The 27,537-nt window shown below is 45.1% G+C and overlaps 1 protein-coding gene across 7 annotated transcripts in view; it reads left to right on the top strand.

The window, feature by feature from the left end:
- Positions 1-27,537, top strand: part of USP24 (ubiquitin specific peptidase 24) — a 225,004-nt gene that overhangs the window by 183,611 nt on the left and 13,856 nt on the right. For all 7 annotated transcript variants that reach the window (XM_073593889.1, XM_073593890.1, XM_073593888.1 and 4 more), the window contains exons 44-59: positions 1,516-1,614; positions 1,957-2,039; positions 6,645-6,786; positions 7,009-7,128; positions 8,033-8,250; positions 10,574-10,698; positions 12,959-13,100; positions 13,298-13,445; positions 13,570-13,665; positions 16,251-16,354; positions 19,222-19,335; positions 20,210-20,306; positions 20,399-20,515; positions 21,895-21,987; positions 23,174-23,276; positions 24,987-25,099. In XM_073593889.1, coding sequence (XP_073449990.1) covers positions 1,516-1,614; positions 1,957-2,039; positions 6,645-6,786; positions 7,009-7,128; positions 8,033-8,250; positions 10,574-10,698; positions 12,959-13,100; positions 13,298-13,445; positions 13,570-13,665; positions 16,251-16,354; positions 19,222-19,335; positions 20,210-20,306; positions 20,399-20,515; positions 21,895-21,987; positions 23,174-23,276; positions 24,987-25,099 — 1,914 coding nt within the window. The remainder of the gene's footprint in view (positions 1-1,515; positions 1,615-1,956; positions 2,040-6,644; positions 6,787-7,008; positions 7,129-8,032; positions 8,251-10,573; positions 10,699-12,958; positions 13,101-13,297; positions 13,446-13,569; positions 13,666-16,250; positions 16,355-19,221; positions 19,336-20,209; positions 20,307-20,398; positions 20,516-21,894; positions 21,988-23,173; positions 23,277-24,986; positions 25,100-27,537) is intronic.

Raw genomic sequence — 27,537 nt, 5'->3', positions numbered from 1 at the left:
CCCTAAAAATGGGGGCTTTTTTGTAAATGAATTGGGGGCGTGGAGGAAGGATTGTTCCCAGTACTTTGTCCCTCCTCAGCACCTCCTAATGTTCATTATCCTCTCAATTGCTTATATTGAATATTAAAATCTAAAACCATTTTAAATTCATGCTTATCAACCCTTTTGTTATTAGAATCTGAAACCAAACTAGTTCTACCTAGGACTCCAATCTTCTCCATCTCATTCTGAATGTGATCCTTATGGTAGCCTTTCTGATGGAATCTATCAGCCACTATCTGAGATTGAGAATGAAAATCAGTAGTTAGAAGAGCAGCTTATTGGACTGTTTTTTTACAGAGCATGAGGTGTCTATAAGGGTTTACACAGAGGAATTGGTGTCCATAGGGGTTTTCACAGAGGGTGAGGTGTGTCCATAGGGGTTTTCACAGCAAGAGGTGTCCATAGGGGTTTTCACAGCAAGAGGTGTCCATAGGGGTTTACACATAAGGTGTTCATAGGGGTTTACATAGAGGAAGAGGTGTCCATAGGGGTTTACATAGAGGAAGAGGTGTCCATAGGGGTTTACATAGAGGAAGAGGTGTCCATAAGGGTTTGCACAGAGGGTGAGGTGTGTCCATAGGGGTTTGCACAGAGGGTGAGGTGTGTCCATAGGGGTTTGCACAGAGGGTGAGGTGTGTCCATAGGGGTTTGCACAGAGGGTGAGGTGTGTCCATAGGGGTTTGCACAGAGGGTGAGGTGTGTCCATAGGGGTTTGCACAGAGGGTGAGGTGTGTCCATAGGGGTTTGCACAGAGGGTGAGGTGTGTCCATAGGGGTTTGCACAGAGGGTGAGGTGTGTCCATAGGGGTTTGCACAGAGGGTGAGGTGTGTCCATAGGGGTTTGCACAGAGGGTGAGGTGTGTCCATAGGGGTTTGCACAGAGGGTGAGGTGTCAATATGGGTTTGCATAGAGCAAATGGTGCCCATAGGGCAGTGATGGCGAACCTTGGCACCCCAGATGTTTTGGAACTACATTTCCCATTATGCTCAACTACGCTGCAGAGTGCATGGGCATCATGGGAAATGTAGTTCCAAAACATCTGGGGGTGCCAAGGTTCGCCATCACTGCCATAGGTTTTTTCATAGAGCAAGAGGTGCCCATAGGGTTTTTCATAGAGCAAGAGGTGCCCATAGGAGTTAACACAGAGCAAGAGGTGTCCATAAGGGTTTTGTAAAGTGGGCATCATAGGCCAGATCCTCAGTAGAGAGTAGGAACATCTGGGAAGGGCTTGTTCTGAAAACAGCCTTTTGTGCTACGGTTTGGTAAAACATTTCATAGGTTTATCCTTGGCATCATACAGATTACATTCCAAATAGCAAGTCTCAGGCACAATATAAATACTTAGACTTCCTATCAGTCAGAGAGAACCCAAAGCATCAAAACTAAAGACAGGTGGAGCGCTCTGCTGTAACTATGTCATAGTACAGGGTATAAGCGACCATGTGTTACCCAGATTTTATCCATCATACTTAGATCTTCAAGATGTGGAACAAAGAGTTGTATGTCCGGGAGCAACAAGATGCCTACGAGTTCTTCACCAGCCTCATTGACCAGATGGACGAATATCTCAAGGTGATATGCTCAACAGCAATCAATATTCTATATTATCTGACATGCATTTCAAAGACTCCCGATCATGAAATTATCCTGAAGACCTATGGAAGGGGGGACCAGCCAACATTGGATTGCAGGCCCGACACAGTTCTTTTTTTTTTCGGGCTGCATTGAAGCTTTCTTTTTCCCTTCACTGCTATTCGCCTGCAGGATGTTGGCAGGTGTCCCCATTCCTCCACTGCCCATCCCCTTTAACTGACAGGCAAACAAAAATTATGCATTTTAGACCTGATCAATGTCTGGTTTACAACAATGATGGACTATTGTTCGTTTACCAACTTGTTCTCACTTGATCTGCAGAAAATGGGACGGGATCAGCTGTTTAAGAATACTTTTCAAGGCATCTACTCGGATCAGAAGATCTGCAAAGACTGCCCACACAGGTAAGTGCTGACTGTGCTAGTTATAAAGTAGTTTCCACATCCTGCGGAGAAGTTATTGCCCTGCTTAGCTTGGTATCGTCTGCAAATACAGAGATTGAACTGTTTATCCCATCCTCCAGGTCTTTTATGAACAAATTAAGTAGGATTAGTCCCAGCACAGCAACCTGGGGGACCCCACTACCCACCCCTGACCATTACGAGTACTCCCCATTTATCACCACCCTCTGAACTCGCCCTTGTAGCCAGTTTTCAATCCATGTACTCACCCTATGGTCCAAGCCAACGGACCTTACTTTGTACAGTAAACGTTTATGGGGAACTGTGTCAAATGCTTTTGCAAAATCCAGATACACCACGTCTACGGGCCTTCCTTTATCTAGATTGCAGCTCACCTCCTCATATAAGGTTTATAGATTGGTTTGACAAGAATGATTCTTCATGAATCCATGCTGATTACTACTAATGATACAGTTTTCATTACTAAAATCTTGTATATAGTCCCCTATCATCCCCTCCAAGAGCTTGCATACTATTGATGTTAGGCTAACTGGTCTGTAATGCACAGGGATGTATTTTGGGCCCTTTTTAAATATTGGTTCTACATTAGCTTTTCTCCTATCAGCTGGTACCATTCCAGTCAGTAGACTGTCTGTAAAAATTAGGAACAATGGTCTGGCAATTACTTGACTGAGTTCCCGAAGTACCCTCCGGTGCAAAACATCTGGTCCCGGTGATTAATGTTAATTTTTCCAAGTCTATTTCCAATTCTGTCCTCTGTTAACCATGGAGGTGCTTCCTGTGATGTGTCATGAGGATAAACACTGCAGTTTTGGTTACTGAAGCCCCCCGATTCCCTCTTGAGGACTGAGGAGAAGAATAAATTCAATACCTTCGCCATTTCCCCATCCTTTGTAACCAGATTTCCTTCCTCATTTTTTTATGGGGCCAATATGGTCTGTCCTCCCTTTCTTACTGTTTACATATTTAAAGAATTTCTTCTGATTTGTTTTGCTCCCCTCCGCTATGTGTCTTTCGTGTTCTGTCTTAGCCACCCTAATCACACCCTTACATTTCTTGTTGCATTCTTTGTAAAGTCTGAATGCTGATGATGCTCCCTCAGCCTTGTATTTTTTGAAGGCCTTCTCTTTTGCTTTTATATGCATTTTTACATTGGAGCCACCCAGGACTTTTATTCGCTCTTTTAAATTTATTACCCAATGGGATGCACTGGCTAATGCCCTTATTTAATAGGCTATTAAAGCCAACCCATCTCTCCTCCGTGTTATTTCTTCCTAAGATTTTATCCCATATATCTTCTAGCAAGGGTCGCAGTTTAGGGAAGTTGGCTCTTTTGAAATTCAGTGTCTTTGTATTCCCCTTATGTTTCCTATTTGTGTGATTTATACTGAAGCCAATTGACCTGTGATCGCTGTTACCTAAATTGCCCCGTATTTTCACATCTGTGATCAGGTCTGTATTGTTGGTAATCAGTAGGTCTAGTAACGCTTTGTTTCTAGTTGGTGCGTCTACCATCTGACCCATGAAATTGTCCTGCAAGACATTTAGGAATTGGTGAGCCTTAGACAAATGCGTGGTTCCCCTCCGCCCAGTCTGTCTGGATAATTAAAATCCCCCATTATGATAACCCAGTTCTCCAGGAACCCAAACCCCTCCTTACTACACCAGCTCCTCAGCCACTTGTTTACTTCCCTAATCTCCCTCTGCCTTTCTGATTTGGTCTGAGGTTCCGGTAGTATTTCTGAGAATACTACCTTGGAGGTCCTTTTCCTCAATTTAGCTCCCAAGTCCCTAAAATCGTTCGTTAGGCCACTCCATCTTCCTCTGACTTTGTCATTGGTGCCAACGTGCACCATGACAGCCGGGTCTTCCCCAGCCCCTCCCAGTAATCTGTCCACCAGATCTGTGATGTGCCAAACCCACAACACCAGTTATAGGATGACGCTGTATTGCACTAGTAACAGTATGTAAAAAAAAAAAAAATTGTGAATTTTTTTTTTTTTGGTTCATTTTCCAAAAATAATTACAGTTACAAAAAGCCCGCCATGCTCCTTACTAAATACCTTGGACTGTCTACTTTCCAAAAAGGGGTCATTTGGGGGGATATTTGTACTAGTCTGCCATTTTAGGGCCTCAAGAAATAAGCTAGGCTGTCACTACATCAGGATTGATCAAAATATATATATATATATATATATATATATATATATATATATATATCATAGTTTGTGGACTCTATAACTTTCCTACAGTCTAAATAATAATATACACTTATTTGGGTATTTTAACAAAAGAAATAGAGCGGAACACAATTTGGCCTAATTTTATGAAGAACTATTATTTATTTGCAAAATTTTATAACAGAAAGGAAGAAAAATGGGGGGGGTTCAAACTTTTCAGTCTTTTTTCGTCAGATGTGGGGGCGTGCTTGCGCCCTCGCCCCCTTCCCAGAAATCCCGAATTACACATATGTATGTATATATATATATATATATATACACATACATATACACAGTATCTCACAAAAGTGAGTACACCCCTCACATTTCTGTAAATATTTTATTATATTTTTTCATGAGACAACACTGAAGAAATGACACTTTGCTACAATGTAAAGTAGTGAGTGTACAGCTTGTATAACAGTGTAAATTTGCTGTCCCCTCAAAATAACTCAACACACAGCCATTAATGACTAAACCACTGGCAACAAAAGTGAGTACACCCCTAAGTGAAAATGTCCAAATTGGGCCCAAAGTATCAATATTTATTTTCCAGCACTGCCTTAACCCTCTTGGGCATGGAGTTCACCAGAGCTTTACAGGTTGCCACTGGAGTCCTCTTCCACTCCTCCATGACGACATCACAGAGCTGTTTGAGGATGCCCCACAGATGCTCACTAGGGTTTAGGTCTGGAGACATGCTTGGCCAGTCCATCACCTTTACCCTCAGCTTCTTTAGCAAGGCAGTGGTCATCTTAGAGGAGTGTTTGGGGTCGTTATCATGTTGGAATACTGCCCTGCGGCCCAGTCTCTGAAGGGAGGGGATCATGCTCTGCTTCAGTATGTCACAGTACATGTTGGCATTTATGGTTCCCTCAATGAACTGTATCTCCCCAGTGCCGGCAGCACTCATGCAACCCCAGACCATGACACTCCCACCACCATGCTTGACTGTAGACAAGACACACTTGTCTTTGTACTCCTCACCTGGTTGCCCCCACACATGCTTGTCACCATCTGAACCAAATAAGTTTATCTTGGTCTCATCAGACCACAGGACATGGTTCCAGTAATCCATGTCCTTAGTCTGCTTGTCTTCAGCAAACTGTTTTCAGGCTTTCTTGTGCATCATCTTTAGAAGAGGCTTCCTTCTGGGATGTCAGCCATGCAGACCAATTTGATGCAGTGTGCAGCGTATGGTCTGAGCACTGACAGGCTGACCCCCCCACCCCTTCAACCTCTGCAGCAATGCTGGCAGCACTCATACGTCTATTTCCCAAAGACAACCTCTGGATATGACGCTGAGCATGTGACCTCAACTTCTTTGGTCGACCATGGTGAGGCCTGTTCTGAGTGGAACCTGTTAAACCGCTGTATGGTCTTGGCCACCGTGCTGCAGCTCAGGTTCAGGATCTTGGCAATCATGTTATAGCCTAGGCCATCTTTATGTAGAGAAACAATTCTTTTTTTTTCAGATCCTCAGAGAGTTCTTTGCCATGAGGTGCCATGTTGTACTTCCAGTGACCAGTATGAGAGAGTGAGAGCCATAACACCAAACTTAACACACCTGCTCCCCATTTACACCTTAGACCTTGTAACACTAACGACTCACATGACACCGGGGAGGGAAAATGGCTAATTGGGCCCAATTTGGACATTTTCACTTAGAGGTGTACTCACTTTTGTTGCCAGCGGTTTAGACATTAATGGCTGTGTGTTGAGTTATTTTGAGGGGACAGCAAATTTACACTGTTATACAAGCTGTACACTCACTACTTTACATTGTAGCAAAGTGTCATTTCTTCAGTGTTGTCACTTGAAAAGATATAATTAAAATATTTACAAAAATGTGAGGGGTGTACTCACTTTTGTGAGATACTGTGTGTGTATGTATGTGCATATATAGATATATATATAGATATATATATATATATATAGAGATATATATAGAAAGAGATATATATATAGATATATATATATATATATATATATATCTATATATATATATATAGAGAGAGAGAGAGAGAGAGAGAGAGAGAGAGATATATATATATATAGAGAGAGAGATATATATAGAGATATATATCTCTCTCTCTCTCTCTCTCTCTCTCTCTCTCTCTCTCTATATATATATATATAGAGAGAGAGAGAGAGAGAGATATGTCGCAGTATAAGTTCAGTGTGCGGTCGGCAAGTCGTTAAATTACTGACTGGCATGTTTTTGGATTGTGGGAGGAAAGCAGAGCACCCAGTGGAAGCCTTTGCACATGTAATCAGAACATACATATGCCATGCATGCAGTTGGTGCCCCATTTGAGATTCGGTTTCATATGTGTATGTGCTGTATGAAGTTCTCGGTATGTTTCAGGTATGAGCGAGAGGAGGCTTTTATGGCTTTGAATTTGGGGGTGACGTCCTGCCAGAGCCTGGAAATCTCCCTGGATCAGTTTGTGCGTGGCGAGGTGCTGGAGGGCAGCAATGCATACTACTGCGAGAAGTGCAAAGAAAAGGTGAGCAGATTCCTCGTATTTTTTATCTTATAGACAAGGCTGGCCCAGCTCCTCCCAAAACTGATTCTTTTGTGTGGTTACTGGGAAGCTGAATCATGTGCTGCCTTCTATGAGGTCTGAGTGCAGCCATTATTTTGGCCTTGTGTGGAGGCCCGACTGCAGGGAATCATCACTGAGAAGAGGCTGCAGGATAATTCAATTGCTTCTCTCTCTCTCCTTCAGAGAACGACCGTGAAGAGAACCTGTATCAAATCCCTACCCAGCGTCCTCGTTATCCATTTAATGAGATTTGGATTTGACTGGGAAAGCGGACGATCCATTAAATATGACGAGCAGATCAAGGTAAGGCGAGACATGTTTGTGTTAGATCATCTCTGCATGTCCCACCGCTCCAAAGATGCCCTATATCCTCCTAAAACCTGCAAATTAGGCAGATGTCGTAAACCAAGGAGCATGTGGACAAAGGAAACACACCGCACACAGATGACGTCTTGAATATCCAGTTGAAGAGGAGCTTGTCTCCCCCTCCCCCCCACCCAAAAAAAAAAAATTCAAAGTCAGCTGCTACAAATACTGTAGTTGGTGACTTATAATATTAGGATACTTACCTGTCCCTGAATCCAGCGATGTCCCCACCCGAGCCGATTCTTCAATCGGCCTCGGGTGCAGGCACCTTCATTTTAGGTAAGGGAAACCCGCAGGGAAGTCTTCTGGCTTCACAACCAGCTTCCAACTGTGCATGTGCGAGCCACGCTGCGCTTTGTGATTGGTCCTGCAGTCTTCTGGGACCTGTGATGTGTCCCAGAAGGCTGTGGGGAAGAGGGGGGGGGGGCACCTTCTTCTCAGATCGCCTTAGAGATCTGACCAGAAGTGGGGGAGCAGGTACCTGTCAGAATAAAAAAAAAAAAAAAAATTGAAAATGTTCCAAATGTAAAAGGGGGCTGGGGGGGGGAAGCAGAACTTCCCCGTTTGGTTTCAGTTCCACTTTAACTTTATTGAGCAAGCAACATACAGCTGACCTCCCAACTGGGGTCACCCTCCTAACACAATTTCATCCAGTGCGGTGCCTAATCGTAGAGAATCATTAAGCCCTTCTCTGGGTGAAATGCGTTAGAAGTGTGGCCTCAGTTGGAAGGTCAGCTGTCTGTTGCTTGCTCAATAAAGTTAACTGGATATTAATTAGGTCATTGTTTTGTGAATCCTGCAGATTTCTTTTGTCTGACCTTTTACTCTCCATTCTTTCTAGTTCCCTTGGATGTTAAACATGGAGCCGTATACAGTCTCAGGCATGGCACGGCAAGACTCCTCCTCCGAGGTCGGTGAAAACGGAAGACCCACTGATCCCATAGGAAGTTCCCCACGCAAGAAAGTGGCGCCAACGGAAAACTATGAGCTGGTTGGCGTCATTGTGCACAGCGGTCAGGCTCATGCTGGACATTATTATTCCTTCATCAAAGACCGACGGTAATCCCACAGACCTGCCCTCTGTACTGCCCACATATTCATTCAGTGGCACACACAGAGTTGTTTGCAATGCACAATGATTATTGTACCAAGCCAATGTATGCAGATGTTACTACAGGGTCTCGAGCTGTCTGCGTATCTTATCAACTGCTCTGACAGTACAATATATTGTTGACACACCCTATATTATCAAAATTATTGGGACGCCTGCCTTTGGGATGAATTAGAGTGGAGAATGTGTCTGGAAGAATTGTCAAACATTCCCATAGACACACTCCTAAACCTTGTGGACGGCCTTCTCAGAAGAGTTGAAGCTGTTATAGCTGCAAAGAGTGGGCCAACTCAATATTGAACCCTCCGGACTAAGACTGGGATGCCATTAAAGTTCATGTGTGTGTAAAGGCAGGTGTCACAATACTTTTGACAATATAGTGTATGTTAAACTATGAGAAGCATGTGATCAGCTGTGTCCACTCACAGCTGATCACGATGTAAACAGGAAAAGCCGTGTATCCGCTTTTCCTCTACTCGCTCTGACAGTGCAGCCCTCCCGAGGATTGGGCCAATCAGGGATGCCCACCCATGGCCAATCAGGGATGCCCACCCATGGCCAATCAGGGATGCCCACCCATGGCCAATCGGGGATGCCTACCCATGGCCAATCGGGGATGCCTACCCATGGCCAATCAGGGATGCCTACTCATGGCCAATCAGGGATGCCTACTCATGGCCAATCAGGGATGCCTACTCATGGCCAATCAGGGATGCCTACTCATGGCCAATCAGGGATGCCTACTCATGGCCAATCAGGGATGCCTACTCATGGCCAATCAGGGATGCCCACCCATGGCCAATCAGGGATGCCCACCCATGGCCATTCAGGGATGCCCACCCATGGCCATTCAGGGATGCCCACCCATGGCCAATCAGGGATGCCCACCCATGGCCAATCAGGGATGCCCACCCATGGCCAATCAGGGATGCCCACCCATGGCCAATCAGGGATGCCCACCCATGGCCAATCAGGGATGCCCACCCATGGCCAATCAGGGATGCCCACCCATGGCCACCAGGGATGCCCACCCATGACCACCAGGTCAGCCTACTAGAGCCCACCAGGGATGGCAATAATTGGCCATTACGGATGGCACTCTGTGCCCATCAGTGATGCCTGCCCAGCGCCTCTGATCAGAGATGCCTCTGAGTGCTCATCAGTGCAGCCTCATCAGTACCCGTCAGTGAAGGAGAAAACTTACTTATTTACAAAGTTTTGCAACAAACAAATTTTCTAAATTTTCGTTCTTGTAGCGCAAAAAATAAAAACCCCAGTGGCGATCAAATACCACCAAAAGAAAGTTCAATTTGTCGGGGAAAAAAGGACATCAATTTTATTTGGATACAACGTCGCACAACCGCACAATTGTCAGTTAAAACAAAGCAGTGCCCATCAGTGCTGCATATCAGTGCCACCTCATCAGTGCCAATCAGTGAAGGAGAAAACTTAATTGTTTACAAAGTTTTGTAACAGAAACAAAGAAAATCTTTTTTTTCTTTTTCAATAGTTTAATTCTTTTTTTTGTTTTGTTTGTAAAGCAAAAAATAACCCCAGAGGTGATCAAATGCCACCAAAATAAAGCTTTATTTGTGGGAAAAAATTATAAAAATTTTGTTTGGGTACAGTGTAGCATGACCGCGCAATTGTCATTCAAAAATGTGAGCGCTGAAAATTGGTCTGGGCAGGAAAGTGTCCTGTATTGAAGTGGTTGAATAAGTATTGGTTTTTAGATTGTTGTGATGCTGCGGCTTTCACTTGTCAGCTCTAAGACTGAGCAATCACATGACCGCTGATCGCTCTTGGTCTCCTCAGAAAGGAGAGTGCTACTGTCACCGCTCTCCATTCTTCCCCTCCAGCGCTCACCTGATCACTGGGCAGGAGCAGGGGGGCAGGCATTATTTTGTTTCTGACATGCGCTGAGAGGTGGAGCCCAACTATCAGTTGGGCAGCCAAGGTAGATCATGACAATATTGTCAGGATCCTTGCAGATCCTGCGATGGCTCTGCTAGGTCAGCTGAGGACGGGCCTGGTCTTAAAGTGGTTAATAAAAAAAACTTGCAGTCAGCCATGACACCTTCTCCTTTAGAAACGGGTAAGAAATGTGTATTAAAAAAAAAAAAAGTAGGAATGCTGTGTGAATGGGAACACATAAACATGTAGTGGAGTTTTTATCAAGTTTGACAGCAAAAGTGGAAATACCCTCAAAGTTTTATTTTGTTACTGCAATGTGTGTTCTATATGATCATTTTGTTTGTTTCTTCATGGCAGGAGCTGTGGGAAAAGCAAATGGTACAAGTTCAATGACACGGTGGTGGAGGAGTTTGATCTTAATGACGAGACTATTGAGTATGAATGCTTTGGTGGAGAGTACAGGCCGAAGGTGTACGATCAGTGTAAGTTGGGGATTCCAGTCCCACAAATACAAAAAATTTAATCATGTCTTTTTTTTGGACAAGCAGTGACACCGTAGAGCCTGGAAAGGTCTCCATATATGATTTATAGGTAGTAGGGATGCACCGATACCAATTTTTTTTTTTACGAGTACCAGTACTTTTTTTTTTTTTTTTTTTTTCGCCGATACCAATAACCGATACCTACCGCAACCGTTTTGTTTTCACTTCAGCTGTCAGCAATGGTACAAAGTATTGAAAAGTTATTTACAAATTAAATATATATATTATTTTTTAATTTTGCACTTTTTTTCAATGTGAAATGTGTTAATATATATGTGTAAAAATATTCACTAACAAATCAAACAAAAAAAAGTTTTCATTATTTATCGTTTACAAAAAAAAAAAAAAGCAGGAAAATAATAATTAAATGGAGGAGAATAGGGAGTTAATTAAGGCTGATTAGAGTAAATTAAGGGTTAATAAGGGGTTAAACAGGAACATTTGTTCATCCCTTTGATCTGCAGATGAAGAACCAGAAAGATACAAAAAGAAACAATGTTTCTTTTTATTTTAGTGTTTCAGTGGCTGAGCAATGTTGTTAATAAACATTGCGGCTGCTTTTTTTTCTTTTTTCTTTTTTTTTTTTTTTTGACAGCTCCAATTACCGAACTTCTTTAACACTTCAGCTGTCAACAGGGGAGACCTACCGACAGCTCAAAGAACCGAGCCTGACAGTATCGGTTTCAGGTATCGGTGCATTTGCACGAGTACCGATACAGTATCAGTGCAACCCTAATAGGGAGGTCCAGTTTGCGACTCCAACCATAGGCACACGATGACCAACTTCTGCTCCAGCCAAATATTTATTACTATTATTACAGGCTTTATATAACGCTGTCCATTAGCAAGCGCTTTACTGTACATTCACATCAGTCCCTACCCTCAAGGAGCTTACATTCTAAGATCTTTATCCCCACATACATACACTTACAATATGGCCAATTTAGACAGGAGCCAAGTAAAGTGTTACTAAACCCAGGACCCTGCATTCGCTATATCTGGTCTCCCACAGTACACAGAACATGGAAATGCAATTATTTTAGTAATTATAAAGGGCTAAATACCTTTTCTAATCAGCAGTATATAGCAGTCTTGTGACTTCTATCAGTGTCTGGTCAAAGCTTGTAGGAGGAGTTTTCATTCTCCTCTGACTCTCCTATGAGGCTACATGATCCCTGACCCTCTGTTTGGACAGTGCTGATTGGCCCTGTGCCGTTCACATGCACCCTTATGGCATTTTTGTAATTTTTTTTTTTACTAGGAATGGCGGTAATCTGTGATTTTTATTATTATTTTTTTGTTTTTTGCGGTATTGCGACAGAGACTTTTGACACTTTTGAGACCATTGGCATTTATACAGAGATCAGTGCTAGAAAAATGCTCTGATTACTGTGTAAATGTCACTGGCAGGGAAGGGGTTAACACTAGGGGGCGATCAAGGGGTTAATTGTGTGTTCCCTTAGTGTGTTCTAACTGTATGGTGATAGGATTGACTAGGAGAAGGAGACATATCGTCGTTCCTACTTAGTAGGAACAAACAATATGGCTCCTCTTCCCTGACAGCACAGGGATTTGTGTGTTTACACACACACAAATCCCTGTGCTGGCGCTTGTGCGCGCAATCACGCGTGGATGGTGGCGATCGTTCCCGCCGGCCACATGCCCTCTGGTGGCCGAAAAGGGATTGATGTAACCGTATGGAATTTTGCCTGCCGCTCACGTGCCCTCTGGTTGCCGAAAAGGGCATGATGTATCCGTATGGGATTTCGCCCAGGGGAGCAGTATATCTGCGTCAGCCGGTCGGGAAACTATTAACTTGTAAACACCAAATCTCAAAACGAGGCTCGGTCCTTAAGTGGTTACCCTACCAGCATGTTTTGGAGTGTGGAAGGGAAACCAGAGCCCCAGGAGGAAGCACAGGGAGAACATGCAGACAGTGACCTGCTAGGGATTTGAACCAATGACCTCCAGTGCTGCAAAACAGGAATGCTAATCAGCACAACACCTTCAGAATACACGGATCGACATCCAGCAAGGACTAATGTGGCCGTTGTGGATGAACAGAAGTCCGTTTACTGCATGCATGGCTGACTATACTGGGCAGATGAGGGCTGCTTTACTTTTTGGTTTGGATGGATTTGGTAACTGAGGATTTCTAGACAAATATGTATTTTGAATTCAGTCTTTTTCTTCTACACAGCCAACCCGTACCCCGATGTGCGCCGGCGATACTGGAACGCCTACATGCTGTTCTATCAACGTGTGTCCGACCAGAACTCTCCGGTTTTACCAAAGAAAAGTAGAGTGAGCGTAGTGCGCCAAGAGGCCGAGGACCTGTCTCTGTATGTACTGTGCTGTTACCGTTGCCGCTTGTCGTGTCCGGTTATTGTTTGTGATGATTTTTTCAGAATATTTGATTTGGTGAAATGACAGTGTATGGTGGAATTGATTGACATAAGCAGCTTTTGTTAACCTTTTTTTTAAAAGCCGTCTCTGCCTTTATTATTGATGGTGGGCATGCATTGTCCCCTTTTTGCAGATCTGCTCCGTCCTCTCCTGACATCTCGCCCCAGTCCTCCCCGCGGCCCCACCGACCCAATGACCGCCTGTCTATTCTAACCAAGCTGGTGCGGAAGGGAGAGAAGAAAGGTCTGTTCGTTGAGAAGATGCCTCTCAGGATATATCAGGTATACAGCGGCGGGTGATGTCACCGTTCAGCCGAATGCTGTCGCGTGGTTTCTTCATTGCCTCTCCTCCATGTTGTTTTTTTGCTCCCGGCGGTAAGTGATGCGGTTTTTGTCTGTTTTACAGATGGTCAGAGACGAGAATCTGAAGTTTATGAGGAACAGAGATGTTTACAACAGTGACTATTTCAGCTTTGTACTCTCCTTGGCCTCTGTAAACGCTGTAAGTAGCATTTGGTATAAATATTGGCATCTCATCTTTTTAACTGACATGAATTACACAATGAGTAGAACACGGATTTAATCAAACTTCTAAAAACTATGTCTCATTTAAAGTGTAAGGTCACCTTTTAAAAACAGAAGAAAAAAGAAGACTTGGGCAGGCCATACATGGGTCGAATTTCGAAAGAATTTTCTTTGGAAAATCTTATCTAAGAATTTTCGTTCGTATTTCGCACCATTAGTGGGGCTGCAGCAACAGCTGGTTTTCGTGCGGCCATCGAATTTAAATAATAGGACATGTTGGAAATTTTTTGAAAAACAAACGATTTTCTAATCAATGATGGGAGAATCGTGTGAGAAATAGAATCGAAAAAGAAATGCGCATGTGCAAGAAAAGTAAATTCCCAGAATGGGATGGGGGAGGTGTACTGTGTGAAAAGGTAAATTTACACTTTAACCGGTTCCCGTCCGGCTGCCGCAGTTTTACTGTGGCAGGTTGGCTCCCCTGGGCCAACCTTCGTAACTGTACGTCGGCCCTTTAAGACGCTGTAGGAGACGCGTGTGACCGGAGCCGATGCGAGCTCTTTATCGCGAACGCACGGACCGCCCCAGTGTGAAAGGGGTCTAAATGATAAAAATGTCATTTGGGTACAGCGCTGCATGACCGCGCAATTGTCATGCATAGTGTGACAGCGCTGAAAGCTGAAAATCGGCCTGGGCAGGAAGGGGTGTGAAAGTGCCCGGTAGGCAAGTGGTTAAGGCTTATTTCACACTTGTGCGACTTGTCCTGTGACTTGGGACTGTAAAGTCGCATGACAAGTCGTTCCCCATGATTTCCAATGAGTACCAATCAATATCTGTGCGACTTCGAAGTAGTCCCTGTACTACTTTGGTCTGACTTTGATGCAAGTTTACACAGGCATGCCCTGAAATCACGTAAAAATCCGGGCCACAAAATCGCGTGACTTTTAAAGTCACGGCAGTGTGTAAGAGGCCTAAAGCGAAAAAAAAATTTCTTTGCTTGTTTGTTGCCAAAAAAAACCTCCTTTGCCATTTTATAACAGTTCGTTTTTCCGTGTGTACTGCCTAATCCACATTGCAACTCCAGGCCTCGTTCACACCATACAAAAAAACTGATGGAAAAACGTGCAGATTTCACTTGCAGAGGCACAAGTTTACACGTTTCAGTGCGTTTTCATGTACGTTGACACCAGTTTCCATGCGCATCTTTTATGTGCCCTGTTCACACCAATATTGATGTCACGTCAGGTTTTTTTTTTTTTCCCCAGAAAACTGCATACATGTTGCATATTTCTGTGCAGAAAAAAATCCACATGTGATACCAGTGTTGTGGTGTGAACAGGGCTCATAGAGAACAATTGTTTTCTTTGAGCCCTTGCAGAACGCGCGCTGAAAAACTGACGTCTCTGCACCATGGTGTAAATGAGGCCTTACATTAAGAATGGAGCTTGGGTGGACAGGTCGGTTTATCTCCCCTGAGTATGCACCAAGATTATGACATCACTGGTTGCCCAGTGGCAGAATAAAGATGCTGGTCTAGAAGAGAAGTTAGGAATAAAGCAGCGACAGAGATTGTCATAACTTGAGTAGAGAAAACGAAGAAGCGAGTTTGGCATTATGCAAACCCAACTCCCCCAAGCCCCCCCCAGCCCCCCCCCCCCCATAGTTGATTTTCACATTTCAAGGGGTGCCTTGACCCTCTGTTTTTCATATTCCTGCACTATATGATGCTCAGACTTGGGCCAAGACTGTTGAGTGAGCCGTGGCTCATAAACGACCTGGAGGATGGGGTAAACAGTTCAATCTCTGTATTTGCGGACAATACTAAGCTAAGCAGGGAAATAACTTCTCCGCAGGATGTGGAAACCTTGCAAGAAGATCTGAACAAATGAATGGGGTGGGCGACTACATGGCAAATGAGGTTCAATGTAGAAAAATGTAAAATAATGCATTTGGGTGGCAAAAATATGAATGCAATCTATACACTGGGGGGAGAACCTCTGGGGGGATCTAGGATGGAAAAGGACCTGGGGGTCCTAGTAGATGATAGGCTCAGCAATGCCAAGCTGCTGCTAACAAAACAAACAGAATATTGGCATTAAAAAGGGGATCAACTCCAGAGATAAAAACGACGCTGAAGAAGGGGATATGATTCAATATACAAATACCGGACTGGTGACCCCACAATAGGGATAAAACATTTTCATGGACGGGAGTTTAACAAGACTCGGGGCCACTCATTAAAATTAGAAAAGAGGTTTAACCTTAAACTACGTAGAGGGTTCTTTACTGTAAGAGCGGCAAGGATGTGGAATTCCCTTCCACAGGCGGTGGTCTCAGCGGGGAGCATTGATAGTTTCAAGAAACTATTAGATAATCACCTGAACAACCGCAACATACAGGGATATGTAATGTAATACTGACACATAATCACACACATAGGTTGGACTTGTGTCTTTTTTTCAACCTCCCCTACTATGTAACTATGAGTGGCGCTGGAGTAACACTGACCTATCAGTAGATGGCATGCTGTATTTGACAGTTTTAAACTTTTTTTTGTTCCAGACCAAGCTGAAACATCCGAATTACTCCTCTATGGCAAGAGTCAGTGTCCAGCTGGCCATCCAGTTCCTCTTCCACACCTATCTCCGAACAAAGAAGAAACTCAGGTATGAAAATATACTTAAAGCGGTATTAAAGTCTTGTGATACTGACCTGCTCTATGTAATGGTTTTGCACAGAGCAGCCCGGATCATTCCTCTTCTCGGGGCCCCACGTCGGAGCCCCCTGGCCCCTCCCTCCTGCTGGGTGCCCCCAACCTCCCCCCACAGCAAGCAGATTTCTCTGGGGGGCGCCCAAGCAGGCGGCTCGGTGTGTCCATTCGCACACAAAGCCACGGCTCGGCCCTGCCCCTTTTCGTCTTCTGATTGGCTCACTGGCTGTGATTGACCGAATCGGGAGCCAATGGCTCCTGCTGCTGCCAAAAGTCAATCAGAAGTGCGAGTCCCTGGAAAGTCTCTCGTGGACATCGATGGATCAGGAGGGGGCTCAGGTAAGTATTGGGGGGGGGGGGGGGGCTGGTGCACACAAAAGATTTTTTCACCTTCATGCATAGAATGCATGAAGGTTTAAACAAAAGTGGATAATTCCCCATGGGGCTTTTTAGCAGCAAATAGGAGTCAAAATAATTTTTCATAAAAATTATTTTATTCATCAAGAGACAATTGAACATCAACGTGATACAAAAGTTAAAATATGAGCTCTGGTGTACACAATGCGAGACAGTTTGAACTATGAAGGGGAAGCAAACCGTGGATAATACCATGTGATATAACTGATAAACAATATACATCAGAGAGGGTACTCCCTCACAGTATTGATGAATTGTAATTATACTATCCGATGTTTATGAAATGCCCCAATGCATTTCGACCTTAAGGATTATGGTCTTCTTCAGGGGGTTCTTACATTTCCTGGCAGTAGCCCATTTGCTTTACAGGTTTCCTGGAAGATAATGAACATTTTGAAAATCTTGTTTAGATGTCTCTTAGTGTTGACAATGAACTTTTCAGTCAGGATCAGTGGTTCTCGGTTTAATGCTGTATATAGCTTCCTTGTTCTTGAGTCCAGGAATAGGTAAAAAAAAAAAAAAAACCACGAAGAGAAACTTCACTCATTAAAAAAAATTTTCAAAAAGTCAGCAGCTACAAAATCATTAGCTAGGAAGCAAAAGAGGAAAAGCGCCACCAAGTGTAGTAGGACGGGTACGTTTTTTATTATACCCCTAATCAGGGCTACTCACACAACTGGATAAAAACAGGCTTATCAATCATTAAAGGGGTTGTAAAGGTAATTTTTTTTTTTTTTTTTTTAAATAACAAACATATCATACTTACCTTCACTGTGCAGCTCGTTCTGCACAGAGTGGCCCCGAACGTGGTTTTCTGGGGTCCCTCGGCGGCTGTTTCAGCTCCTCCCCGCAAGCATTTACCACCTTAATGCGAGCTCCCTCGCATGGTGGTGAGTGCTTGCGGGCGCGCTCCCGTGATACAGCCGGCGGCTATAGCCGCTCGCTGTATCACTCGGCCCCGCCCCCCGGCGCGCCGCGTCATCGGATGTGATTGACAGCAGCGCGAGCCAATGGCTGCGCTGCTTTCAATCCATCCACTGCAGACAATCAGCGACCAGGCTGAGCTGCAATGAAGATTACGAGGACGAGCAGCGAAGATTCGAGGCGTAAGTAAAACGGGGGGCCTGGGGGCGGCGGTACTCTCAAAAGTTTTTTCACCTTAATGCATAGAATGCATTAAGGTGAAAAAATTTTTATCTTTACAACCCCTTTAAAGGTCCGGGATGCCATGGTTTAATGATTGATAAGCCTGTTTTTATCCAGTTATGCGCGTAGCCTTGATTAGGGGTATAATAAAAAATGTACCTGTCCTACTACACTTAGTGGCGTTTTTCCTCTTCTTCTTCCTTCCCAGTTTTCTCCAAAGTCAGCTAAAGCTCCCGGAACAGCTTGCCCAGGTGTTGGACTACCATGTAATACCCATGAACTTCATCAGATTGAGATGAACTGCCTTTGCACCTACCATTCCCCCTCTTACAAAATCATTAGCTGCTGACTTTAAAAGAAGATGAGGTGCTTACCAGTCCCTGGAGTCCATTGCTGTTCTCCCGCAGCCCGTTCTCACCTCTGCAGGACCCTGGCACAGCCATCTTGGGTTTGGGTGCCATCTGTGGCTTCCTGAGAAATCATTGCCAGCTCTTCACTGTACATGTGTGAGATCTTGCAGTCCTATTAGGACCACCTGGGACAAGGTTTGGGAGGAGAGGGTCCATGTTATTATTGCTTAGGTGAGAACTGGAGAAATGGGAGGTGGGTACCTGTCACCGCTCCCAGAAAATAACACCAATTTTGGTAGAGGAGGGAGGAGAATGAGTGGAATTTTCTTTTTTAAAGTGATTGTAAAGTCTCGTCGTTTGTTCTATTAAAATAACAAACATGTTATACTTACCTGCTCTGTGTAATGGTTTTGCACAGAGCATCCCAGATCCTCCTCTTCTCAGGTCCCTGGCTGGAGCTCCCGGCCTCTCCCTCCTGTCGAGTGCCCCCACAGCAAGCAGCTTGCTATGGGGGGGGCATGCTGAGCTGCAGCTCCGTGTGTCCATTCAGACTCAGAGCTGCGGTTTGCCCCCCCTCTCTCTACTGATTGACAGCAGCGGGAGCCAATGGGGCTGCTGCTGTGTCTCAGCCAATCAGGAGACAGAGTCCCGGACTGTGAAGGCACTCGTGGGCATCGCAGGGTAGAGAGGGGGCTCAGCTAAGTATTAGGGGGGGCTGCTGCACACAGAAGGCTTTTTATCTTAATGCATAGGATGCACCTTCTGCCTTTACAATCGCTTTAAGTGAAGGTCCGCTTTAGTTTGACCTTGCAGAAGAAGCATTTTTTGGGGGGGGGGGGGGGGTAATTGGGTCTCTGTGAGGGCGATGTGTGTGTATCATGCAGTTTATGGTGTATGTGTCTGCTTTTAGGGTTGACACAGAGGAATGGATAGCCACCATCGATGCCCTGGTTTCCAAGAGCTGTGAAGCGTGCCAATGGCTGATGGAGTACTTTGTCAGTCCCGAGGGAAGGGAACTCGTCAAGTAAGTAATTACCGTATATACTCGAGTATATATATACAGTATGTCCCCTTCTGGCTCTGAAACAGGATTAGAGGACCTGCCCGACATTGATTCTATAAAGATAAAACCAAAAAGTGAAACTTTACCCATAACCACTTGATAAAAAATGTTCTTTAGCAAAGAACAAACCTTCCACATTAATAATGATGCTACCAAAATGAGTGTGTGCTGTAAATTGCCTCCAGCATTGCTCCTGTTTCTTCTTGCTGAAGGCGGCCATTTTCCTGAAGCCCAGAGCCCCAGAACAGCAGTAAATCATAAAGCGGAACTAAACCCCCCCCCCCCCCCCCAAAAAACAAGTTGTGTTCCTGGAATGCCGGGATTGCGAACGATCACACTTGCTTGTCTAATGCCGCGTACACACGGTCGGTATTTCCGACAACAAATGTTCGATGGGAGCTTGTTGTCGGAAATTCCGGCCGTGTGTAGGCTCCATCGGACATTTGTTGTCGGAGATTCCCGACAACAAAAATTTGAGAGCTGGGTCTCAAATTTTTCCGACAACAAAATCCGTTGTCGGAAATTCCGATCGTGTGTACACAATTCCGACGCACAAAGTTCCACGCATGCTTGGAATCGAGCAGAAGACCCACACTGGCTATTGAATTTCATTTTTCTCAGTGTTGTACGTCACCGCGTTCTTGCCGATCAGAATTTCTGACAAGATTTGTGTGACCGTGTGTATGCAAGACAAGTTTGAGCCAACATCCGTCGGAAATAAATCCATGGATTTTGTTGTCGGAATGTCCGATCAATGTCCGATCGTGTGTACGGGGTAATTACTGTCACAAGGATGTTCATATATCCAACATTTTACTCTTTAAACCCCCATCAGAGTCTTTCTTCTGGAGTGCTGTGTGCGGGAGGTGAGGTGTGCGGTGGCCACTATACTGGAGAAGACTCTGGATGGAGCTTTACTGCACAAAGAAAAGGTAAAGATCTCGCCCATCCTTCCCCTTGCACTGCAAGGTTGCAGAGGAACTCTGTCCCATCCTTTTATATCTATGTGTAATGTCCTCTACAGGTGAATGGAGTCCACCTCCTCATCGAGATGCTGCTCAGCTTGCTGGATAAAGACGTGCCGGAGAGCTGCAAGAACTGCGCACAATACTTCTTCCTCTTCAACAGCTTTCTACAAAAGGTGCAAAACCACATGCCATGACCCCCATCTGCTTTATGTACCATGAAAGGAAGTATTTGGGTGCCTACTGTTATAGCTTGACAATATATTATATGCACAGTTTAAAAAAAAAAAAAATATTCAGAAGATTTAGAATAAAAATGTTCTGGGTTAGCTGGAAAGGCTGTGTTCTCATGAGCACTTTCAGGGCCTGACGGTCTTTGGGTTTGACTTGATATCAGTTGAGACGCTTCTGAGTTCTTCAAGAATTCATTGATGTGTGCATTGGACCTGCCGTTCATCTCCTTACGAGCTGCAGCTGACCTGCTTGGTTCTATAGCTGCGGGGGCTGGGCGCGTTCTATAGCTGCGGGGGCTGGGTACGTTCTATAGCTGCAGGGGCTGAGTGCATTCTGTAGCTGCGGGGGCTGGGCATGTTCTGTAGCTGTGGGGGCTGGGGGCGCGTTCTGTAGCTGCGGGGGCGCGCTGTAGCTGCGGGGGCTGGGGGCGCGCTGTAGCTGCGGGCGCGCTGTAGCTGCAGGGGGGCTGGGGGTGCTCTATAGCTGTGGGGGCACGCTGTAGCTGTGGGGGTTGGGGGTGCGCTATAGCTGTGGAGGCGTGCTGTAGCTGCGGGGGCTGGGCGCGTTCTATAGCTGCGGGGGCTGGGTACGTTCTATAGCTGCGGGGGGCTGGGTACGTTCTATAGCTGCGGGGGCTGGGCGCGTTCTATAGCTGCGGGGGCTGGGTATGTTCTATAGCTGCGGGGGGCTGGGTACGTTCTATAGCTGCGGGGGCTGTGTGCGTTCTGTAGCTGCGGGGGCTGTGTGCGTTCTGTAGCTGCGGGGGCTGGGCATGTTCTGTAGCTGTGGGGGCTGGGGGCGCGTTCTGTAGCTGCGGGGGGCGCGCTGTAGCTACGGGGGCTGGGGGCACGCTGTAGCTGCAGGGGGGCTGGGGGTGCTCTATAGCTGTGGGGGCACGCTGTAGCTGTGGGGGTTGGGGGTGCGCTATAGCTGTGGAGGCGTGCTGTAGCTGCGGGGGGGCTGGGGGTGCTCTATAGCTGTGGGGGCGTGCTGTAGCTGCGGGGGGGCTGGGGGTGCTCTATAGCTGTGGGGGCGTGCTGTAGCTGCGGGGGGGCTGGGGGTGCTCTATAGCTGTGGGGGCGTGCTGTAGCTGCGGGGGGGCTGGGGGTGCTCTATAGCTGTGGGGGCGTGCTGTAGCTGCGGGGGGGCTGGGGGTGCTCTATAGCTGTGGGGGCGTGCTGTAGCTGGGGGGGCTCTATAGCTGTGGGGGCGTGCTGTAGCTGCGGGGGGGCTCTATAGCTGTGGGGGCGTGCTGTAGCTGCCGGGGCTTTAAACAGTGTGTGACTCCTTTTTTTTTTTTTTTTTTTTTTACCCTATGCAGCAAGGAGTTCGCGCTGTTGAACTACTACTGAAGTATTCTGCTTTGCGTCACTTTATCAATTTTCTACTCGGCCCCAACCGGAAAAATAACCAGGTAAGTGAATAATGTTGTACATATCTAATTTTTTGAAGCCTAGTTGCTTGTTTGATTATGTTTGATGTTTTGGCTCCCTGACACTCACAGGCGTGCGCACAGTGTGTGCCGGATGTGCCTAGGCACACCCTAATCACCCCGTGTGCAACTGGATCCAGGGGTCCCGGGCAGCATAGGAATCGAATGTGAAAACAAAATCGCTGATTCACACTGTAAAAGCCACAGCACCCGTGTGAATACACACACACAGAGATTTATCTATTAAATGAATACAGTTGTATCTCTTAGATTTGGTGTGTGTGTATGTGTGTGTGTGTATATATATATATATATATATATATATATATATATATATATATTATTTATTTATTTTAGGTACTTATATAGCGCCGTCAATTTACGCAGCGCTTTACATATACATTATACATCAGTCCCTACACCCTCAAGGAGCTTACAATCTAAGGTCCCTAACTAACATTCATACATACTAGGGACAATTTAGACAGGATCCAATTAACCTACCAGCATGTCTTTGGAGTGTGGGAGGAAACCGGAGTACCCGGAGGAAACCCACGCAGACACAGGGAGAACATGCAAACTCCAGGCAGGTAGTGTCGTGGTTGGGATTTGAACCAGCGACCCTTCTTACTGCTAGGCGAGAGTGCTATCCACTACACCACTGTGCCACTGTGTGTGTGTGAGCTTTGGGGTGCATACCTATGCTGGCACTTCTCATAGACTGTTCAGGCTTGGATATGATGACCTCCACCTAGCAGGTATGGAAATCGGCATACTTTAATGAGGATGGGATTTGAACCCACGCATGCAGAGCACAATGGATTAGCAGTCCATCTCCTTAACCACCTTATCATACCTGTTGATGGAGTTGCTGATATTCTTGTTTCCCCCAAAATACACAAAGCAATGTGTTATGACTTTTAGCTTCCCATAGATAGCTAAGGTAGGATTCCACTCCCCAGCAAATCCTTTTTGCAGGAAACCTCCTTTTTGGAGCCCCACACTTTGTCCCTCCTGTATTGGAGGATATTCTATACTATGTTATTGAACAGAGACTAGAATGGAGACACTGAGCCAGCAGGATTTGTTTTACTCCCAATAGCTTCATATTTTACGTGTTTAGTTGTGTTTTCTTCTCTGTGTGATTGTTTGGTTTCCTCTTTCGTAGAATCGGCGGTGGAGTTCAGCACAAGCTCGGGAGTTCAGTTATCTGCACAATACGATCGCATTGCTGGTCCTTAATTCTGATCTCTCCTCCCACAGGACGGTCGGTAAGAAACGGCTCATTCCGAACTCTATTTCCTCTAACATCATTGGGGTGCAATAAGAGTAGAACTTGTATGTACTTATTAAAGGGAACCTGTCAAGTCGATGCTTTGAAGCAGCCTGTACAGTGACTTTCTTGCCTTTAACCACTTCAATACCGGGCACTTTTACCCCCTTCCTGCCCAGGCCAATTTTCAGCTTATAGCACTGTCACTTTTTGAATGACAATTGCATGGTCATGAAACACTGTGCCCATATGGAATTTTTATTTTATTTTTTTTTTTTCACACAAATAGAGCTTTCTTTTGGTGGTATTTAACCACTAGCCGACCAGCGCACGACGATGTACGTCAGCACAATGGCACGGCTGGGCAAATGGGCGTACAGGGACGTCCCCTTTAAATTGCGGCATTGTGGGCGCGCACACGCCGTGTACTCCGTGCCTGCGGGTCCCGCAAACTCAATGTCCGCCGGGGGGGGGGGTGGGCCCGCAATCGTGTCACAGAGCGGAAGAACGAGGAGATGCCTTTGTAAACAAAGCATTTCCACGTTCTGCCTAGTAACAGGACAGGGATCTACTGCTCTCTGACATCGGGAGCAGTGATCGCTGTCATGTCAGTGGTAGCCCATCCCCCTCCCCCCACAGGTAGAACACCTCCCTAGGACACACTTAACCCCTTGATCGCCCCCTAGTGTTTAACCCCTTCCCTGCCAGTGTCCTTTACACAGTAATCAGTGCATTTTTATAGCACTGATCGCTGTATAAATGACAATGGTCCCAAAATGGTGTCAAAAGTGTCCGCCATAATGTCGCAGTCACGATAAAAATCGCAGATCGCCCACATTGCTAATTTAAAAAAAAAAAATAATAAAAATGCCATAAATCTATCCCCTATTTTGTAGACGCTATAACTTTTGCACAAACAAATCAATATACGCTTATTGCGATATTTTTGGTTAAAAAAAAAAAATAGCAGAATACATATCGGCCATTTTATTCATATATTTTTGGGGGATATTTATAGCAAAAAGTAAACAGTTTTTTTTTTTTTGTTTTTTTTCAAAATTGACGCTTTTTTTTGTTTATAGCGCAAAAAATAAAAACCGCAGAAGTGATCAAATGCCACCAAAAGAAAGCTCTGTGGGGAAAGAAAGGACGTCAATTTTGTTTGGGTACATCGTCGCACGACCGCACAATTGTCAGTTAAAGCGACGCAGTGCCGAATCGCAAAAAGTGCTCCGGTCAGGAAGGGGGTAAATCCTTCCGGGGCTGAAGTGGTTAATCACCACTGGGGTTTTTTTTTTATTTTTTGCTAAATAAACGAAAAAAGACAGAAAATTTAAAATAAAAAAAAAAAAAAACACATTTTTCTTTCTGTTTTATAGCAATTTGCAAATGAACTTTCTTCATAAATTTATGCAAAAAATTTTTTAACAGCGCCACAGATGTATATAATTAATCAGAATTGGTTGATGGCCCTGGAAGCTGAAAATCACTGAAGTAAAGATCGCTACTTCAATGATCTCCACCTGCCACTCGGCATGAGCGCCATTCAGAGAGCGCTTTGCTGGGATTGGACGAGATGGAGAGTCAGGACAGTGAAATTCAATTATAAAACTAAATAAAGTCCAGTATGACATGTAACAAATAAAACAAAAACACTCATGTAGAATTCTGACCCCTCCTTGTGATTCTTTTTTTTTGTTTTTTGCAGCTCCTGGTCTGTTCATGCCTCACCCTCCGAACACACAGAGTCCCCCACTGGCCCTCCATCCAGAAGTTGAAGCTTTGATGTTTATGCCAGAAGGAAAGCCTTATTTGCTGGAGGTGGGTTGCTACATGTGTCCGTATGTGTGTGTGTGTGTGTGTGTGTGTATATATATATATATATATATATATATATTTTTATATATATATATATATATATATGTGTGTATAAATATTTTATATATATATACACACACACACACACACACAGTGGAACCTTTGGATTACGAACATAATCCATTCCAGGAGAATACTTGTAATCCAAAGCACTCGCATATCAAAGCGAGTTTCCCCGTAGAAGTCCATGGAAATGAGGATAATTCGTTCTGCATTGACTTCTATTACATGCAATACCGCATGTGGCCAGAGGTGGGGGGGGGGGGCGCCGGAGAGCCTCGGAAATACTCAGGGACAGCTCGGAAACACTCGGGAATCGAGTGTTTCCGAGTATTTCCGAATCGTTCTGAGTGTCCCCGGCGCCCCCGCACCTCTGGCCAAATGCGATACTGCATCACTCATTAGCTTGAATTCTGCTCATTTTGTGAGACAACACTCGCAAACCGACTCAGAATTTAAAAAAAAAAGTTGCTCGCCTTTCAAAACGCTCGTTAACCGCGTTACTCGTAAACCAAGGTTCCACTGTATATATACTTGTGTGGATGATGTGACGATATGTGGCATTCTTTACCTTCATAGGTTTGTCCGATTATATAAAACAAGCACAGGCTGCCTGAAATAAAGGCCAAAAAAAAAAAATAAAAATGCAGATATATTTGCAGGATGTGCATTTAATCTATTTTAATTGGAGCCGACAAAGCATTGCATCTATGATTGGGGGATGCCGGGTGCAATGCTGGGCTCCGGCAGCTTCTTCCTGCAGCTCTCTACCCTGTTTCCCCGAAAATAAGACCTAGCGTGATTGTCGGTGATGGCTTCAATATAAGCCCAACCCCCCCCCCCCAAATAAGCCCTAGTTAAAGTCCTTGTGGGTCTTATTTTCAGGGTAGGGCTTATTTTCGGGGAAACAGGGTAGGGCTTATTTGGGGGGTAGGGCTTATAATGCAGCCATCACTGACAATCACGCTAGGTCTTATTTTCGGGGAAACAGGGTAGTTGGAAAGCTGGAGAAACGGTCAATGGGACTTCAAGTGCAGTTATTACCACACACACATGTTCCATTCAAAATTAAAGTCCGTCTGCTGCGGTGCCGCATGGAACTTGTAGTTCAATCATTCACAGATCTCTGTGAATACGTGACATGTATGTGCGGGTAGAGATGAACTCCTGCCAGCTGTCACAGGTGAGGAGCGTCCTATTTGCTCCATGTTACACCCTAAATACTAGTGTAACGGTGCAAAAGCATCGGCGGGGGACCCGAAAAGAGGAGGATCGGGGCTGCTCTGTGCAAAACCACAGAACAGGTTAGTATTTTTTTTTAACTGAATCTTTAAGGCCCCTTTTGATACGAGTGTTCCGATCAGATCCACCTGTTATATTGCAGACAGACCTGATCGGAAGATCCATGCAGTCCTATGTTCAGGCAGTTGTAAACAAACGGCGTCCCTTTAAACCCGCCTACCTCCGGGTCCGATTAGGTCCATTAATTAAAAAAAAAAAAGGCAAAGGACTGCTTTCTTTTGCATTTTGGTGGACTGGATCAGAGGTAAACTGACAGCACAGTCAGAGTTTATACCAGGCCACCCATGGAGCTGATCGGAGCGGAATCTGCCCCGTGTGAAAAGGGACTAATAACTTCTTTGGGCTGCAGTTTCTCTTTGTTAAAGCCGAGATCACCTGTCGGCAGCAGAAGAGGTCCGTATTACCCATTATTTATTTATTTCAGGTACTTCTATAGCACCGTCAATTTACATAGCACTTTACATATACATTGTACATTCACATCGGTCCCTACCCTCAAGGAGCTTACAATCTAAGGTCCCTAACTCACATTCATACATACTAGGGACAATTTAGACAGGATCCAATTAACCTACCAGCATGTCTTTGGAGTGTGGGAGGAAACCGGAGTACCCAGAGGAAACCCACGCAGGCACAGGAAGAACATGCAAACTCCAGGCAGGTAGTGTCGTGGTTGGGATTCGAACTAGCGACCCTTTTTTACTGCTAGGTGGGAGTGCTACCCACTACACCACTAATGGTGCCAATAACTGAGTGTGCAATAATGACTCATGCCAATGCTCCGATACCTGAAACTGATGCCTTTTGCGGTGCGATTTGAGCCCATACAAAGTGAATGGGCTCAAATTGCACTACAAAGAATCGCATTAGATTTGAACAGGAATGTGGTGCGATTCCTGTCCAAATTGCATGCAGTTTCCCATAAACGCTCCTGTGTTAACCCAGGCTTGCCATAGTGTCAAAGCACAGCATTCCTACTCAAATCTTATGCGATTCTTTTGCGGTACAATTTGACCCTATATATTTTGTATGTGCTCAAATCGCACTGCAAAGGTGTCGGTGAGTACTAGACCGAAAGT

The sequence above is a fragment of the Aquarana catesbeiana genome, linkage group LG07, assembly GCF_042186555.1.
Source record: "Aquarana catesbeiana isolate 2022-GZ linkage group LG07, ASM4218655v1, whole genome shotgun sequence".
NCBI lineage: Eukaryota > Metazoa > Chordata > Amphibia > Anura > Ranidae > Aquarana > Aquarana catesbeiana.
The sequence above is the reverse complement of the archived record's forward strand: the minus strand, read 5'-3'. Positions and strand labels throughout refer to the sequence as shown.